Source organism: Genypterus blacodes, unplaced genomic scaffold, assembly GCF_046128005.1.
Source record: "Genypterus blacodes isolate CSIRO-AG114 ecotype Tasmania unplaced genomic scaffold, CSIRO-AGI_Gbla_v1 ptg000017l_1, whole genome shotgun sequence".
NCBI classification, from domain to species: domain Eukaryota; kingdom Metazoa; phylum Chordata; class Actinopteri; order Ophidiiformes; family Ophidiidae; genus Genypterus; species Genypterus blacodes.
The window spans coordinates 3,058,908-3,075,802 of NW_027466831.1; the positions used below are offsets into that span (position 1 = coordinate 3,058,908).

General features: G+C 41.8%; 1 protein-coding gene across 5 annotated transcripts in view; it reads left to right on the forward strand.

Moving 5' to 3' along the window:
• The window catches only part of r3hdm2 (R3H domain containing 2), a 38,183-nt gene that overhangs the window by 18,295 nt on the left and 2,993 nt on the right, over positions 1-16,895 (forward strand). For 3 of the 5 annotated variants that reach the window (XM_076141006.1, XM_076141007.1, XM_076141008.1), the window contains exons 3-23: positions 891-1,043; positions 1,738-1,896; positions 1,988-2,211; positions 2,392-2,433; positions 3,632-3,718; positions 3,898-4,021; positions 4,678-4,756; positions 5,051-5,110; positions 5,678-5,818; positions 6,194-6,302; positions 6,658-6,753; positions 7,035-7,084; positions 10,442-10,677; positions 11,342-11,514; positions 13,312-13,605; positions 13,786-13,921; positions 14,836-14,993; positions 15,176-15,315; positions 15,463-15,563; positions 16,119-16,288; positions 16,602-16,746. In XM_076141006.1, coding sequence (XP_075997121.1) covers positions 2,053-2,211; positions 2,392-2,433; positions 3,632-3,718; positions 3,898-4,021; positions 4,678-4,756; positions 5,051-5,110; positions 5,678-5,818; positions 6,194-6,302; positions 6,658-6,753; positions 7,035-7,084; positions 10,442-10,677; positions 11,342-11,514; positions 13,312-13,605; positions 13,786-13,921; positions 14,836-14,993; positions 15,176-15,315; positions 15,463-15,563; positions 16,119-16,288; positions 16,602-16,746 — 2,500 coding nt within the window. In that variant the 5' untranslated portion in view covers positions 891-1,043; positions 1,738-1,896; positions 1,988-2,052. The remainder of the gene's footprint in view (positions 1-890; positions 1,044-1,737; positions 1,897-1,987; positions 2,212-2,391; positions 2,434-3,631; positions 3,719-3,897; positions 4,022-4,677; positions 4,757-5,050; positions 5,111-5,677; positions 5,819-6,193; positions 6,303-6,657; positions 6,754-7,034; positions 7,085-10,441; positions 10,678-11,341; positions 11,515-13,311; positions 13,606-13,785; positions 13,922-14,835; positions 14,994-15,175; positions 15,316-15,462; positions 15,564-16,118; positions 16,289-16,601; positions 16,747-16,895) is intronic. The other 2 variants (XM_076141011.1, XM_076141009.1) reach the window with 2 other exon arrangements.

Sequence of the window (16,895 nt, forward strand, 5' to 3'; positions counted from 1 at the left end):
TGTAAGCGTCTCTAAAGTGGGGTTGGGACCATGTGGGTGTCCTGATCATTGATGTAGAGTAATGCTGCTGATGCTGCAGCTTGATGATGCCTTTGCCGTTGCATTGCCTGGGTCTTCCCCGCAGTGGGAATCCCTTCCTCTGCCGTTCACTCATCTCATCTTTCCTGCAGCACAGCAAAGCACAGTGGTATTAGCGGTGGCATGCATGAATGGCATTGGTCTACACTGCACAGATACAGGCCAGTAATGAGGCTTTTGGTGCAGTCCTTTTAGGCACTCATTCTTTCCATAACAGCGTGCATACATTCATATGTAATTTCATTCAAGCAACACATTTTTAAATCAACCAAGTTTGATTTTATTTCAGTAAATTTTGGAGTGTGCTATTGTTAGTGCAATTTCCGGGTGATTTTATTTGAATTGATAATATTTATTTATAGATTCCATTTTTGTAAATTACAATAACCTTGGTACACACGCATGTTTGCTTATGTACTTAAGTCATCAGAATAAATAGGTGGAATCCAAACTTCTGCCCTAAGCTGTATTTTCTTGTCGTATTACTGGTCCATACTGGTTATGATGATGAGAGCAAGTCGGTCAGAGATAAACGATATCAGCAATAACAAGTGCAGAGTGTACTCGGCTATAGAAAAGTTCATTTCATTCTGTGACAAGTGAAAGGACTACACGGTGTGAATGTTTTAATGTAATGAATCAGAAAGACTTTAATTTAGCAGACTTTAAAGCATTCTTCTCTGGCAGTGAGCTGCTCTGCCTCCCTTCATTCTTGGAACAGCAGCAGCAGCAGCAGCAGCAGCAGTGATGACTCACTCATTGTGTGAAACATGACGTCACCCGTGTCTTCCTCTTCTGCTCTTGTTGTCCAGGACTCCCGACTCGAGGACAGACTATGCTGCTGCACTGAGCCAGAGGGAGTGGAAAGAGGACCGCTGAGGTGGTGTCTTGCCTTTTGGTGTCCCCCTCCCCCTCCCTTTTTCTCTGACTGGCTTGTGGCTGCTCCTTCCGTTCATCTGACTCCTGTAAATATTTTCACGATTATTTATTTGTGATTTATTTTTATGTGTGATATTGTAGGTGTATTTCACGAGTGTTTCTACTCAATGTTGGTGATTACACATTTGTTCCTTTGTACTTCTTTTTCAAATAGTAAGAAACAAAACGTACACAGGAAACTTGATTTTCTGATTTTCATGAATGTGTTTAGAAAGGCCAGAGATTCTTCAACTTTGTGATAAATTGCAGGAGGTAAAAGTCACTTGGCCTGACCCTTGTATTAGTTAATGTGATCTCTCTTTTCAGACTTTCATTCATTGACTAATTGGTGTCTTTTGTGCTGCTCTCTGCCATTTGCCTTCATTGATTTTCGAATGATACTGTAGTTACTGTAAAATGTTTTCATTTTGACTTGACGTTGTATCCAATCTTTTCTCTTTCTTTGGTCTTGTAGTGAATAAATGCTGCAGTTCTGTGCAGTTGTCACTCAACTGTCAATTCATCCAATAGTCTTCAATCACCACCTGTGTATATATGTTTCTTCGGGTGGTGGCTCAAAACAAGTAGGCCCAGTAACAAACCAGTTTAAGACACATCAGTCATTTCCTCTTTCACTGGGTGTTGCCAGAATGTGAGATCAAGGATTTAGATTGAACCTTTTAATGTCATTGATTATGCTTTTGCTCCACTATTTATTTTATTCTTATGTCGTTTCCCCAGCCCAACCCTGCAACTAAGGCGTACTATGGACTGTGCTGCACCCCCTGCTGCAGCCAAACCCAGTGCACTACCTTAGTGGGTTCCCCTCATTTTCTTGTGTGAGGTTCCCATCTGGACTCGCCATACAGAGTCTCTGCGCCAATCTGATACCACCCACAGGTAGTTTATGTTCCCTGATCCAGAATTGCTCTGTCTGTCTCTGCAGCCTTTTTGAATATCATCCTCTATGCTTTTATCCCCTTTGTCCCAGCCACTCCTGGGTCCTCCACCCAGCCCCCCTCCCCAACTCCCACCCTCTCCCCCTCCTATAAGAAGATGTCAGTGAGCCTGACGACGGACATCCAGCAGGAGGGAGAGAGTGGGCCGCTCACAGAGTCCTGCATTCGAGGCAAGACCTCCCCTCAAGTGCAGGGCACCAAGGACGGGACAGGAGAGGGCCCGGAGCTCGAGGATAGCTCCCCTCAGGATGCACAGGTGGGGTTGAGTAACAGAAACTGCACACTGCTCTATACGTAACAGTTAAAGGAAAACCAATCTCACACTTCCTTCGTGTCTAAATCATCTTAAATGTTGGTTGTAGCTGTACACACACAATTCATGACAGTCTATGAGAAATATGCAGCAAGTTACTAAAACAGCACATTTCCCTTGTAGAAACGGGCTCCCAACCACAGCCATGGCAGGAAAAGAGCCAAGGTAAGTGACCTGTCATTAGTGGTTATGAAAGTCACTTGGCTATATAATCCTTCTACCTGAATGAGTGCCCTCTAGTTTACTGTGTAAGATAGCCTTCCATTATTAGCATTCTAATCCTCTCAACTACACTATTATTAGTTAGACTGCTCTCATTTTGTGTGTGTGGGTCTAAAGAAGGTATCAGGTATGACCTCACTGAATTAACAGTGAATTTTTGGACTTGAAGTTAAAGCAACCCCCCACAAACAAAATCTGTTTTTGAACATCATATACAGTATGTTCACCGGTACACTTGGAACGTGGCCGTAAAACATTTATAGCATCTGAGCATCCTAGATGCTTCCAAGAATAGCAGCTGTGTTCATTGGATCCATGGTTATTACAATGAATCCCAACTGTCATCGGTTTTCACACCAATAAAACATTTTCATAATGCCCATAGAAGCCTCTTTAACCTCCCCTGCAGCGGAATCCAATCCGCATACTACTTGCTGGCTAAGATGACAGGCGCCCTGTTGAGAACAAAACACCATTATGACAATGATAACATTTGTGAAGTTGGTTCATCTTCCTTGCAGTTCCCTCAAGATACTAGCCTAGATCCTAATCAGCTATTCTGTATTGAAGCACTGTGTGTTCTCTGCTTGTTAGTTGGCTCCTCCTCCCTTCCTTAGAGACCCCTATTAGCAGTCATTATTCAGGGTTTATGTAAGTGTTGCACCTCAAGGGACTTGGGAACCTTTTTACCTCTTGTTTCGGGTATGAAAATCATAAAGCAACAGGACAACTTTGTGAGGCACATAAAATGAACGGAATAACCTTCTGATGTGGAGGTGCTTTGATCCATATATATTTATATAATGTACTGTAGTTTCTGCTTTCCAAAGAAAGCTGAATTTAAAGCAAAATGGCGGCTGTTCAGCCACTGAATTTCACATATCTTTGATCGCCTGGAGTTTGCATCTCACAAATGTTTGTTAGCTTTGCAAACAGTATTTTTGCCTGTGAATATTTTTACAATATCACTGATCAAGCAATCTGTTTGCTTGATCAGTGCTGTTTGCTGTTTGCAACAGTTTGCCAGTGCAAAGTAAATATTTTGGCACACAATATACTATGATACTACAGTGTGTTATGATAATGAAACTTGGCTGACCAGCAACAAATTATACAGAAGAAATCATTTCATTTGTTTCAGTCTAATGCCAAACTGAAGCTGGTACGGAGTCTGGCAGTTTGTGAGGAATCCTCTGGTCCATTCTCCACTGATGGACCTCCAGAATCGGTAATATTGCTATGTCTCTGTATGCTTTGTTGATTTTAAAATCTTTGCCAGCACTCTTCAGGTTTGAATGTAGGTTTAAAGTTGTGGTTTATATCAGATCTATAATGATTGACTGACAAGAATACACAGAAAATAAACATCATAGGATTATGAATTTCCCTTCTGTTATGATTTTCTAGGATATCATTCAGCTTCACATCAGCTGTCCATCAGACAAAGAAGAGGAGAAGTCCTCTAAGGATGAGTATGAAAATGAAGAGAAGGAGAAGAAGGACAAGGCTCCGCGAAAGATGTTGTCACGTGGTAAGACAATTTACAATAATGGTTAATTGCATTTCGTGGCACTTGGTTCCAGTCATAATTGACCAGGATAACAGGGCCATAATTTTGTTAGTTTACCCAAGAGAAGATTATAAAGCTTGTTAAATATATAATGGTAAATTAAGTTTTTCTTCTCAAATGAAACTTCAGAATAGTGCATGTAATGGCTCCAGTGCAAGTAAAAACATTCTATATATACATTTTTAAAAAGCTTTTGTTGTGTCATGACTTCTATGTGTCATCCACAGTATTACTCACACCACCCTTGGGTGTTCCCCTGTTCTTTTTTTCATTACCGCCCATCCTCTACTTACTAAGGCCGCCAGTCATCATTAGAATATGAGAGCGGCAGAGATGAAATAGCTAACCCAGCTATCTAGTGTATTGGAAAATGATCCCCTAAAGTTTATGTGTCACTGTGTATGTGTACATAGCTGTGGAAGAAGTGTCAGCTGGTGTCTCAGGGTACCTCCTGCTTATGTTTATCCTCCTCGAAAACTTGTGAGTGTCATTGTTTGTCTGATGGGGTGCCATTTTAAAAGCTGTGCATGGCCCTCGTGGCTCATGTAGTATGAGTCTCTCAAATTATGCTCTCTTACCTGGTAATTTATGATCCCTATTCTCTTGCTCTCTCTCAGATTCCAGTCAAGAATATACAGACTCTACGGGCATCGATGTTCACGAGTTTCTGGTCAACACACTGAAAAACAATCCCAGGTATGACATTTCCAGTCAGTTTAATGTATTTAATGTATTCAGTAGTGTAACACGTTGATTGTACTTGTATACCTGTAATTCTACTGATGATTTTCAAACAATATCCAGTCCACAAGGAAGAATCCATTCTTCTTTTTTTTATAGTGAGTGCTTGCATTAATTATTGGCCAGATGTGAGTCTCTGGTGCTGCCCCATACACACTTAAGACGTATTGGAAGTATTTATTGCAGTGCATCATCCCTTTGACCCACTTCCCCCCCCCTCCCTCTCTTTCTCCCCGTTTGGCTCAACAGGGATCGAATGATGCTGCTCAAACTAGAACAAGATATCCTGGAGTTCATTAATGACGACAAGTAAGCCACATTCATCATCACCACTCACTTGTATTTAAACGTAGCTCTTCTACAGTCTTCTATTTTTATTTATAGACTGCAGATGTAATGTGATAAATATGGCAAATAGTTGTCAATATTACGGATTAAATTTAGGATGAGAGTATTTCTGGCTTGGACTCTGTGTTCTTCTGCTACTGGAATACGATCTTTACTACACTCAAGTGTTATATTTGTGAAATGTAGATGATATTATGCACAGTAGAGCCAAATGAATTGTTCCACAAATAGGAAAATTAGTCAAACACTAAAAGAATCTGGAGATAATTTGAGGATTTACCACTTAACTGTAGAAACTGAAAAAAATGCAATGTACTTTAGACATTCTGTTAAATCAGAATCCGCTGGAATCCAAATCTGTTTCGGCTTTTATTTTTACTTAATTTATTTGTGTTTCTATATGTTTAGATATTTCTAATGTGCTAGAAAATTCCCCATACACATAACATGTTTTCGTTTGCTATAAAGTGTCGATATACTTGTATGTAAACTACTATGTATGGTTAATTAACTGTTTTCCCCCTGCAGTAACCAATATAAGAAGTTTCCTCAGATGACTTCTTATCACAGAATGCTACTGCACCGTGTAGCCGCCTACTTTGGTATGGACCACAATGTGGATCAGACAGGCAAGGCTGTCATCATTAACAAGACGGGCAACACACGCATGTGAGTGTAATTCCAGTCTTTGATTTCCTGTGGTGCCGCTCTTAAGTTGCAGACGACATAGAAAACATAGAAAATTCTTATAATTGTAATAAAAGATAACATAACTACTATTCATGTCCAAAAATGGAGGCCACTGCGTCCTTCACTCTTTATAATTTATTCCTTTATGCTTTTCAGCAAAAGCACACATCATATACTCGGTGAAACACTCCTCATTGATTGTCAACTTTCATTAGAAGTAGAATGAACTTGAGAAAGCCTTAAGATTTCCATTAAAATAATCCCAAGAATTTGACTTAAGGAATTGTTTATTCCTTTGTACACTTCTTTGCGCAGCATTTTTTATTAACAGGCCTGTTGTTCTTTATTCTTCAGCCCAGAACAAAGGTTCTCTGAACACATCAAGGATGAGCGCAACATGGATTTCCAGAAGAAATTCATACTCAAGAGAGATGATGCCAGCATGGACAAGGATGATAATCAGGTAGACTATTTTATTTATTTTTTTAAATCTTACTACTGAAAACATCATTGTGTTTAAATGGCCCAACCACGTGCCACTTCACTTTATATTTGCCACCTCATCATTCTCGCACCTTTGTTGCTGTGACCAGCTTGAATTTAGTGAACGTGATAGGTCTGCAGTATGTTTTGTCTGACGCACATCATCATAAATCATAAATTTGTGTTTATGATGGTGTGAATCAGAAATTCTTCCCACGGTATTCCCTGAAACTAGATCTGTTGAACCAGGTGTGTTAAGTGTCATCTTAGCGATTCCTTTTAATCGTAATCAGTTCTGTTTGATTCTGTATTGTAATTGCTGTCTCACATGGCAGATCCGTGTGCCGCTGCAGGACGGGCGGCGCAGCAAGTCAATTGAAGAGCGAGAGGAAGAGTATCAGCGGGTACGAGACCGGATCTTTGCCCGAGAAGTAAGTATTGGACCCGGTCAGGTCAGCAAGCACAGGAAAGGACAGAATAACATTCTTAACCATTAGATGAGTGACGAGTAAGATTCCTAGACCCGGAACCGAGAATCAGCTTATCATAATGTAATTACATGCAGTAAAACATTTTGTATCATAAATGCCATCAGAATCGCGTGGAATGTCTACTTGGAAATTTTATAATACTGCTGTGTGTAATGTTTAGCTTTAGGTATGTGTGTGTGCTGCTGGTTTGATGGTTGAATTAAGCTGTTCGTAATGTGCAGGTGTCTCTTTTCTTGCAGTCCTCTCAGAATGGATACATCAATGACAACAGGTAAAATTATTCATCCCTGTTATTACTGTTTGCATTTTATTAGAGTCCAATATCTTTGCCTCACCGTACACTATGGTTACATTCTTGTCAGACTTCAGTCATAAAAGTAGCCAAATACCTCCCCAACAGTAATATCCGTCTAAACAAAATCTGATAAAGTTTAGTTTCATATAATATTTGCTGTACTCACAAAACATTTCAATATCCCAGCCTCTGATCAACATGTGTTTACCAGTTTCTTCCCCGAATTAGATTAATGGATTGCAGTAAAAATGGGTTGTTTTTGTGCTGAAATGACAATGAGGACAATGACAATACTGTTTCTGAGAGATTCGTAGGTAGCGGAAACAATGTTTCCAAAAATGAAATTTCTCTCAATCGACAGCTGCAGTCAGCCCCTTTCCCTCAGTGCCGTGGTCAGCAAAGTTGAAAGATTTGGAGATAATGTGCTAAGAGGAAGTATAAGCACTGGGCAGTGAAAATGTTCTGTTTTCTGTTTATATTTCCAAGGATTATAGTTCTGCACTGTGCCTTCCATAACCTCCCACCCCCTCTTGTCTCACCCACCTACCTCAACCTCCCTAAAACCCTCTCCTCTTCTTTAATCCAGTCCTGTAACCCTGGCATTTTTTCCTAATATTAACCCCAACAGACTTTCCACTGAGGGCTACTTATCTAGCTCTCAAAAGAGGAGGCAGATCTTTAGGTACTGGGGTGCTGCTGACTTTGACTTGTGTGTTGCCATGCCCATTCTTTGAAAGTGGTTTGGTGGTGGTAGTGGTGACTTGTGGTGGTTTAATATCTTTGCTTGGTGTAGTCGGCTGATTGATGGCTATTCCAGCACTGCACCGTGGGGCTTCCCATGGCCCATGCATGGCTGCTTTGTGGTTTCACTGGGGACTGATTAATCAATTTTGCCCTCCCACTCATTCACTGTCACTACATTCTTTTATACAGCAGCTGCATTGCTCCAACAGTAATCTGTTTGTTTTGTGGTTGATTTAGTCTTTTTGTAAAAATATCACCTGTAGTGTAATGGCACAAAAATCCTGAACTAAAATCGAAGTGAAAATAAGAACAAGAACGCACTCATCAAGGCTGAGCAATGATATTGTCATAGGCAATGGTGCAGGCTATCTGATGGTGTCCTTTTGTTTTTGAGAATACCTCAATCTTACCTGAGAATATTAGGGTGTTGTACGAGATTGCATTATGTAAGATACACATTCAGAATGAAGATCACTGCATCATAGTCATTTCATTTGATCTTGTTGCTGTATTGACATCTGTATATCAACTCCCATCAAAGTTTCCGTGTGCTTGGAGTTCCCGAGAGATCAAATTTCGATAGCAATTGCGAAATTTGTTATAGGTCAAATAAGCCTCACCTACAAGAATTTGGCAACCAAATGAAAAATGTGTAACGAAGTACCAAAATGGGCGTGGCTTTGGTGAAATTTCTAGGAGGGATGACAGCGTTGTACCCCTTTTAATTGTGTAATAGTATTGATTGACAGATAGCTAAAGTAGATCAAGTAATGTTATATAGTTAACATTTGACTGAAATCTTAACCATTAGCCTTCATTCAGTATCTTTATACATTATATTACATGTTAACCCTGATTTGCCAAATACTTGCTGTAAGCCATAAAGCTACAGACTTCACTCACATTAACCAAAGCAAGAAGCTTTTTAATGAGAGTACAAGATGCATGTTGATTGAGCTGTTGATAAAAGGCTGGGAGTGATGCGACGCACAGCATAAACGTAGCAGTCGTGCTCCTCTGGTATCTGCAATGCCATGGAGAAATGCTGCTGTGAGAATTCAGTGGAGATGAACAATCATGTGATCAACAACAGAGGTCCCTCCTCCCCATCCTGCTCTCGTCTTTGTCGACAGAAGGAAGCAAACAAGTGTGCGCATGTAGAGAGAGCAGCAGAGCACCCGCCTTTCCTTAAAATAGGTTGTGCAGAGAGAAGACTCAAAATAGGTCCTCCATTAATTACAGCCTCCCTGAAATATTTATCAGCTGCAGCCACCTTCAAACACTGCTCACTATCGCTCGGGTCTTGCAGACATTATCATCTCTTTGTTCTCATCATGGAAATCCCTCGGATCAACATGTTTTTAATTTTATTTTTTATCTCCTTCTCTACTTCTTGACCTACACTGTCCGTCTCCCTCTTCTGTTTCTCAGAGGTTTCAAAAAAAGAACTGTTGAGAGGTCACTTACCTGTTTTGTCTCTGCTGTCCTCAGTAACGTTGTATTCATCTGCTCTGTGTGGCTCGTCAGCCATGTTAACTTCAATGCTACACCACCACAGAAATGATGTACTGTCGTTTTCTTTTGAAATTTCATTTTGAATTACTCGTTAATTTCAGTAATTGGATTGTGTCAGCAGAAAATACACTACAGCCAGTCACTTAACATCTTGATGTGGGAAAAATCATTTTCTTAATGCTGACGTGTCAGTAGCAGACCCTGCCATTGACCTGTAATGGGGGGTTTCCCCGAGTGGTGGTTACGCTTACGGTGTGATCATTGGTTTTCTTGGCAGCTCCCCTTATCCAGGGTGAAAGCATCACAACAACATACCTCAAAGGCAATGAGTGTGTATACAGCAATATAGTTAAAAGAACCATAGTGGTGAACCAGTGGTAGCAAGTGGTTATTTTGTAGACGATGTGTGTGATTCTGAGTGTTATTGTTCATCTGCTGTTAATGTCCATTTATGTACAACACATCTGGAATTAATGTACAGGTGTTTGTATGTCTCTCTTTTTGTCCATAATACTATGTGCAGTATCCTCTAAATGCATGTGTCTTGATTGTTGTATAACGTGGGAAAGGTACTCATTTTGTACTTAAAGTGAGTGTTGTCTCCAGTCTGAACTAGTTTGCGTGGACTTAGTCTCATTCAGTGTCCCTGTAATATCCTTACACACCTCAGTGTTTTGTCTGGAGCATCTATTCTACCTGCATGTGTGTTCCTTATGTGGATGGTGTGTGTGTGTCTGTGTGCGTGTGTGTGTGTGTTTTGTATGTGTATGGTGGGGATAATGACATTTGGTTGTTTCTTGCCTGATTTGTATCGTGGTTTTACTGAACCAGCAGACCTGCATCTGTGTTGAATGCACCATCTTTAAGCCTGTCACAATGAACTTGCTCTTGACCTGTTGATAACATCAGTGTTACTCTGCCTCTGCTCTTCCCTTCTGTCCTCGTCTTCTCTTTCTTCTGACGTGCCCCTTTATTTATCCTTCCATTTACAATCTTCTCCACATTAATCATTTAATTTTCTTCATTCCACCTCTTTCCCCCTTCCTCCTCTCCATTCTGTCTGTGTTCTCTCAGAGGAAACCGTGAGAGCTCCAGCCGGGCATCCAGCAGTCGTCAGAGCAGCACAGACAGTGATATGAAGTGCCTGGAGCCTCGGCCCTGGAGCAGCACCGATTCCGATAGCTCCAACCGCACCCTGCGACCACCAGTCACCAAGGCCAGCAGTTTCTCTGGAATCTCCATCCTTACCAGAGGAGACAGCCTCGGCAGCAGCAAAGGCTCACAGGGTAGCTGCAAAGGCTCTCGCTCTGGTGAGGACAAAAGGGAAATGCTGAGGACAGACAGAGGGGCATTTACGCCTCTTATGCTCATTATTACACAGCATTTACATTAGCATTAACTAACACTTAACTGTAATTATTGGTTCTTAGTGATGCGAGCACAGCACATAGCTAATTACAAATGCATTGCTCATATGTTGAAGGCTACATTTTAAATATAGTGGCATACTGTAGGTCTAATGACTTGGTGATAGTAGTTGATTCATGGACTTTCATGGCTCGACTGCTTTAAGTTACTTGTTTAAACATTATGAGTTTAAGTTAATGACACATGCAGTGAATCTGTGAAAGCTCTATGCTGCCAACTGTGTGTATTCTTGGAGGGATCGCAGTGAGTCAGGCTTTACCAAAATAGTTTTGGAATTTGAAATTCTTTTTCTTCAGTTGAAATTTTCTGTATGCAGCTTTTGCACAAACTTAAAAAAGCAATGCAGAAATATCAACTTGAGTTTGCCCTCTAGTGGTCTGAAAAACAAGCTGTAGCATAAGGAGGTGAGACAGAAACATGGGTACATTTTAAAATAGTTTTTCTCCGCATTATTTGGATTTCCTGAGCTCACTAGTTTCACCGACGCAGGAAACAAACGCATCAGAAATAGTTTTCTATGTATATTTTGTCTTTTTACATCACTAGGCCTGCCTCTAGTCAGCCCTGATGTGTGTCCCCCACCTGCAGCCTCCCAATCCAGTCGTAGCCTGCTTCCCTGCCCATCTCAACAGCCACAGCCTCAGCCCCAGGCCCCGCCTCAGACCGCCCTGCTGCCCACCCCGCAGCAACACGCCATGGGCAACCACATGATTGCTCAGGTAAGTGTCCCAACAGCACCTGTGTTATTGGTGACCAAGTCTGTCAATGTTGTAGTATACAGGAAGCACCCATCTTTGCCATAGTCCTCCTTTGACAGGCTTGGTTAATAATTTAATGTTGCTTCCTGATGTTGAATCGTGCCATTATGCTATGACTAGTTAGTGACGGTCAGTGATAACTCGTCCCGTGACTGACATTCCTCCCCTTTCTTCACAAGTTCTACTAACTACATTACATACACTACATAAAGAATGCTTTATTTCACACTTTTATCTCTTTTACCTAATTAGTAACAACTAAATTACTATCCACCTTTTCATTAACAACTTTTCCTCTGTGTTCTAACCCACATATCTCTTTATTGCTTTTTTTAATCTGGCTCTCTCATCTTCCCTTTAACTGGCTTTCTCCATTCTCAATCTCTCTTTCCCCTCCTCCCTTTTCTGGTGGCACATATAAGCCGGTGGCATCTCTGCAGCCCTCTCAGCCTGTCTCCTACTCCAGTCCTTCCTGCCCCCAGGTTCTCCTGCCAGTCTCTCCTCCTCAGCAGTACACAATGGTACTGAAATCTATTGTAGCCATCTCTTCACAGTGATCCTGTTCAAGTCTATATCACTATTACCCCACCCATGGCAATTAGCTCATCTTGTATTGTGTGGTAGGCACGTGTTCCCTTATAGCCCACTTTCGCTCACAATTGTTTGGCATTCCACCACGAACAGGGAATCCATGTCTTAGAACTCTGGTGCCCTAAACCGCTCAGTTAGCACTTCCTGTCATGAGGGCTCCATCCAGGGCAAGATCATTCCATGCTAGATTAATAAATGTGTGTGATTGCATGTAGTATGTATGAAGTCAAGCACAATGTGGTGGTTTGTGCTTGTTTTAAGAGAAAGGAATTGAAAAAATGTAACACAAAAGGAAGAAAACAAATCAGTGATACTCTGAATTGTTGTGTATGACACATTTTGCACACATTGCTTATGACAAATTATAGAGCAAAACATGATTAGAGACATCTCCCACAGATGAACAACCTTAACTCGTGCACACTGATTTCTGGCTTCCAGCTTACAAATTTAAGCTGTTAAAAACACTTTGAGTTGATATTATGTGGTCCTATACAACTACTGTGAATCCAGTGAATAGCTTAGGTCCCAGACATGTTAAGCCTATCTTAAATATGCCAAACAATGGCAACAGTGCACATTATATGTTAACTAGTGCATTTAACAGTGCATGTGACAGAATTTTACCAGTTTCCTCCTTTCCTCTCAGCTGTGCCCGGTCAGACACATCCTCTCAGTATGTAATATACTTAACCTATAGTGGAAGCACAAAGATTAAATTGATATTGCTGAAACATTCCTCTAATTTTCACGTCTCGATATATTTTACTGCTGTCACATCATGGCTTTGGTGATTACTCACTTCAATCACTTGCCCTCAGTGTGACCAACCTTGGACCATGATTTAAGAATTTACAATAAGGCCCTAAACTGGCTTGGAAACCACTCATATTTTATTGCTGTACATGCATCAGAGATTATAATGTGGCATGCTGAATAACACAGCAATAAATCTGCATGCTTATAATTTAAAAACACTATCTTTTCATTTTCTTTAATTGTCATACATCACCTGTGTCATAGCTATTGGTGGCTATCAATGTCTGACTTGTAGAGTGCATATTATAGTACATTTAGTTTGAATTGTTCTCTTGATTTCTTGCTTGTATTTCGTGAAATGTGCCAGTAATCAAAAACCCACCAGCAACATCATTCCATCCCACTCAGGGAGAAGAGTTGCCTCCCCAGTTCAGCCAGATGACGCTGAGTCGACAGGGCTCCAGTGAGAATCCTGAGCCTCCCCCCATGTACCAGGCTGCTCCCACAGTGTTGTCCCAGCATCCTCCACCTCAAACCGGCTACATCATGGCCACCACGGGTCAGCCTATGCCACCTCCGTCTGGCTACCAGCCTGCCACTGGACACCCCCATCCTCCACCGCCTCCACCTCCTCCATCCCAGCCTGTGATGCAGGCCCCACCCCCTCCACAAGGCTACATGCAACCTCCTCCCCCTCAACAGGTACAAGACATCAGGCAATGCAATTGTTGTTCCTATGAATGCGCCAGGGTTAGGTCAGTGGGGAGTTTCATCTTCTCCTCCAGAATGGCATGCGTCAATTTCCCAAGTCAGCTCTAGCCTGCCAACTTGTCATTTTTCCTCTGATTGCAGTTGCTAAATCTTCATATTTTGCCTCCACAGATACAGGTTTCATACTACCCCCCTGGTCAGTATCCCAACTCAGGCCAACAGTACCGTGTGCCCCAGCCCATGTCCCACCAGGTGTCTTACACTGCCCAGCGCACACAACCCATGCCTCAGCCCACACAGCAGTCAGGTTGGTATATCAACACACAACTGTCTCACATCTAAACCCACTAAGAACAACAAACACTTAATTATCAGCATGCAAAAACAAAGTCATGACAGATTGATTGAGCTTTGTGTTATGACAAATGTGCACATGATTGTGTTGTTCCTTCCAGAGCCCAAATATCTTCATCATTTTCTACCATATTCATTTGTTTAAATTTCCAGTCCACCTGATTTTAATATTGTGGTAAATTCTTCCTCTGCAAAAAAGCCAAATCATATGCAGTTTTCAAGTTTTCCATGTGGCAAATAACTTTGGGCCTCATTTGTTTTGCCAATGCAAATACATTTGGACCTTAAAGGGCCTTTTCTTTTTCTTGGAAATGTGATCGCAATATCATACAGTCTTTCTTTTGCAATCTATGAAGGTTGGCTGTATGTTTGTATTATAACTATCAGACATTATCGACCAGCTGGCCTCTGTATCACACTGGAGGCTTGCCTAGTCAACATGGATACTGATTCACAATCAGTGAGGCCTTTCAATAATCCATGATTGCTGCCTTGTTTCAAACATGAGCTTGGCAATGGTTAGGTTTCACACTTTGAATGAAAATTATGCCTGTGCCTTCTAAGATCCTTTTGGATCAAAATACACATTGTGTTGATCCCCTTTCTTTTTTTTAATTGCAGTTGAGTTCTATTTTGTAGTTATTGTTGAAACAAAACAATGGACGTGGGCGTTTGTTTGTTTGTTTGCTCCCTTCCTCTGACCAGACTGACAAAGAGAACACTGTCAAACTCTTATATCCTATCCATGCTAAAATATATGTTAATACTACAAGTAAATCAGGTAGTGGTCTGTTTCAGCCTTGCTCCAGTCTGACTTCCTGTTTGTTGTCATGTTGTCTCCGTTGTTTTGTTGTCTTTTGTCATCAGGTCTGCAGACCATGATGCCCAGCCAGCAGCCTAGCTACCAGGGTATGATGGGGGTGCAGCAGCCCCAGAACCCCGGCCTGCTTAATTCCCAGAGGGCAGGCATGGGGGGACAAATGCAAAGCATTATGGTCCAGTACCCTCAGATGCCATCATATCAGGTACCAGACTTGATTTGTAGTAAATCACTTGGAGGATGTTATCAAAGTTTAAAAAGTGTCAGATTTATTCATGTAGACAGATTGATATGATTTGTGTTTGTGATCCAAACTGAAGTGAATCTATCATAGTCATTGCAGTTTATTCTAAAAGTGTGCTTTCTTGACCCTTTACATCAATCCAGGTGCCAGTGGGAAATGAGAATCAGCAGGTGGTGCAGCAGCAGTACCAGCAGCAGGTGATGGTACCAGTCAGCCAGTCTGTCCAGGGGCCCATGCCTGTCTACTACAGTGTTATCACACCCACACAGCAGAACAGCACAAGGTCTGTAGAAACATATTTTGTGACACTATGTGTACATGCATTGTATTTACAAATGTCATTTTGTCAAAACTGTACCCCAGAAGACTGGTAGATGTCAGATTGGTGTGGCATAGAGTGCATCGTTCCATCTGTGTTTGTCTCCTCCAGCCCGTCAGTAGGTTATCTGCAGGCCCCCAGCACTGAGCAGTATCAGATCACACAGTCCCCGTCCCCCTGCAACCCCCAACAGTTGCAGCAGCAATATTCAGGTGAGCCTCGAAGCCCTGAGAGGAAGAACATTTTACCTTTTGAGAAGCTTAACAGTGTGATTCATTCATTCTTAACATGTAAACAAATCACGAGTTTGATGTAGATTTTAAAACCAACTAAACGGTTTCCCTTTATCTCTTTTGCCGTCCATCTTTGTACTCTTAACCACTCTAAGCTCATCTTGTTTGATGACACTGGTCTGTAAAGTCCTAGTTTGCGTTATACTTCTATACAGTAGCTTGTAGTCGACACATTACTCTGCATTAAATTGTGTTAAAGGTTTCCCTGAAAAAGGGTCAGGGTTCACGGGTGCCCTTTAAATATTACCTTTTTCAATGCCATTGAATCAACAGTTGAACCTCAAATCGAATTGTGACAAAGGTCCCGTCCACTATTTTGCTCTTGGTTAAATATTGATCAAAATATGGTCACTTTGACCTTTCAGTGTTTGCTGTGTTTCATTTGTATGCTGTCACTCACTTCTATCTAATTCCTACTTGGGTTCTCCGCAAGAAACCTGTGCACCTTTGAACTTACCTGCTACTCATCCTCAGGAGTGCCGCCTCCAGGGCCTGGGGTGATGGTTATGCAGCTCAGCGTCCCCAATGGACCACAGCCATCCCAGAATCCTCCTCTTGTCCAATGGAACCCATGCAAGTACTACAGCATAGAGCAGAGGCCTAGCAAGCCAGGAGAACTCTACAAACCTGACAACACTCCACAGGTACACACACACACACACACTAAGGTATCTGTCAAGTCTCAGCCCTTGGTGACCGCACAGGTCTCCCTATATCCATGAGTTTCTGTACAACCAGTTGTACAAGAAGTGCACACTGTATTGTGTCATTCATTGGCTTGCCTGCCCTCTAGTGGTCATCAGGAGGGACATGACTTTCAGCTGATTCTCTAATCAAAGATGTACTAACACTGAGGGGTTTGTGCTGTGGTTGAGTGCTGTAAAGCTGGATATAATCAGAATCAGAAGCATGGAGCTCATGTGTCAAAGCATTTTCCGTTCTTGTCTGCATGTGTAGGCCAGCACCCAGCTGACGAGTCCCTTGGCCTCTCCCACCCAGTCTCCCACCCCGTCTCCCTCCGGCAGCGTTAGCAGTGTCTGTCCAGGCCTGGGACCATTACCCCTCATTTCCCAATTTCCACGGCCAGGGGGGCCAGGTCAAGGTATGTATGGACATGATGTGTGGCGGTGCAAATCCATACACAGATGACCCACAGTGAGAAGGTTATCATTATAAAAGTTAGGTATATACCGATGTGGCTAAAAGTGTTATGGTATCATTCTAAAATTCACACAGTTTCTCTGAAATAAG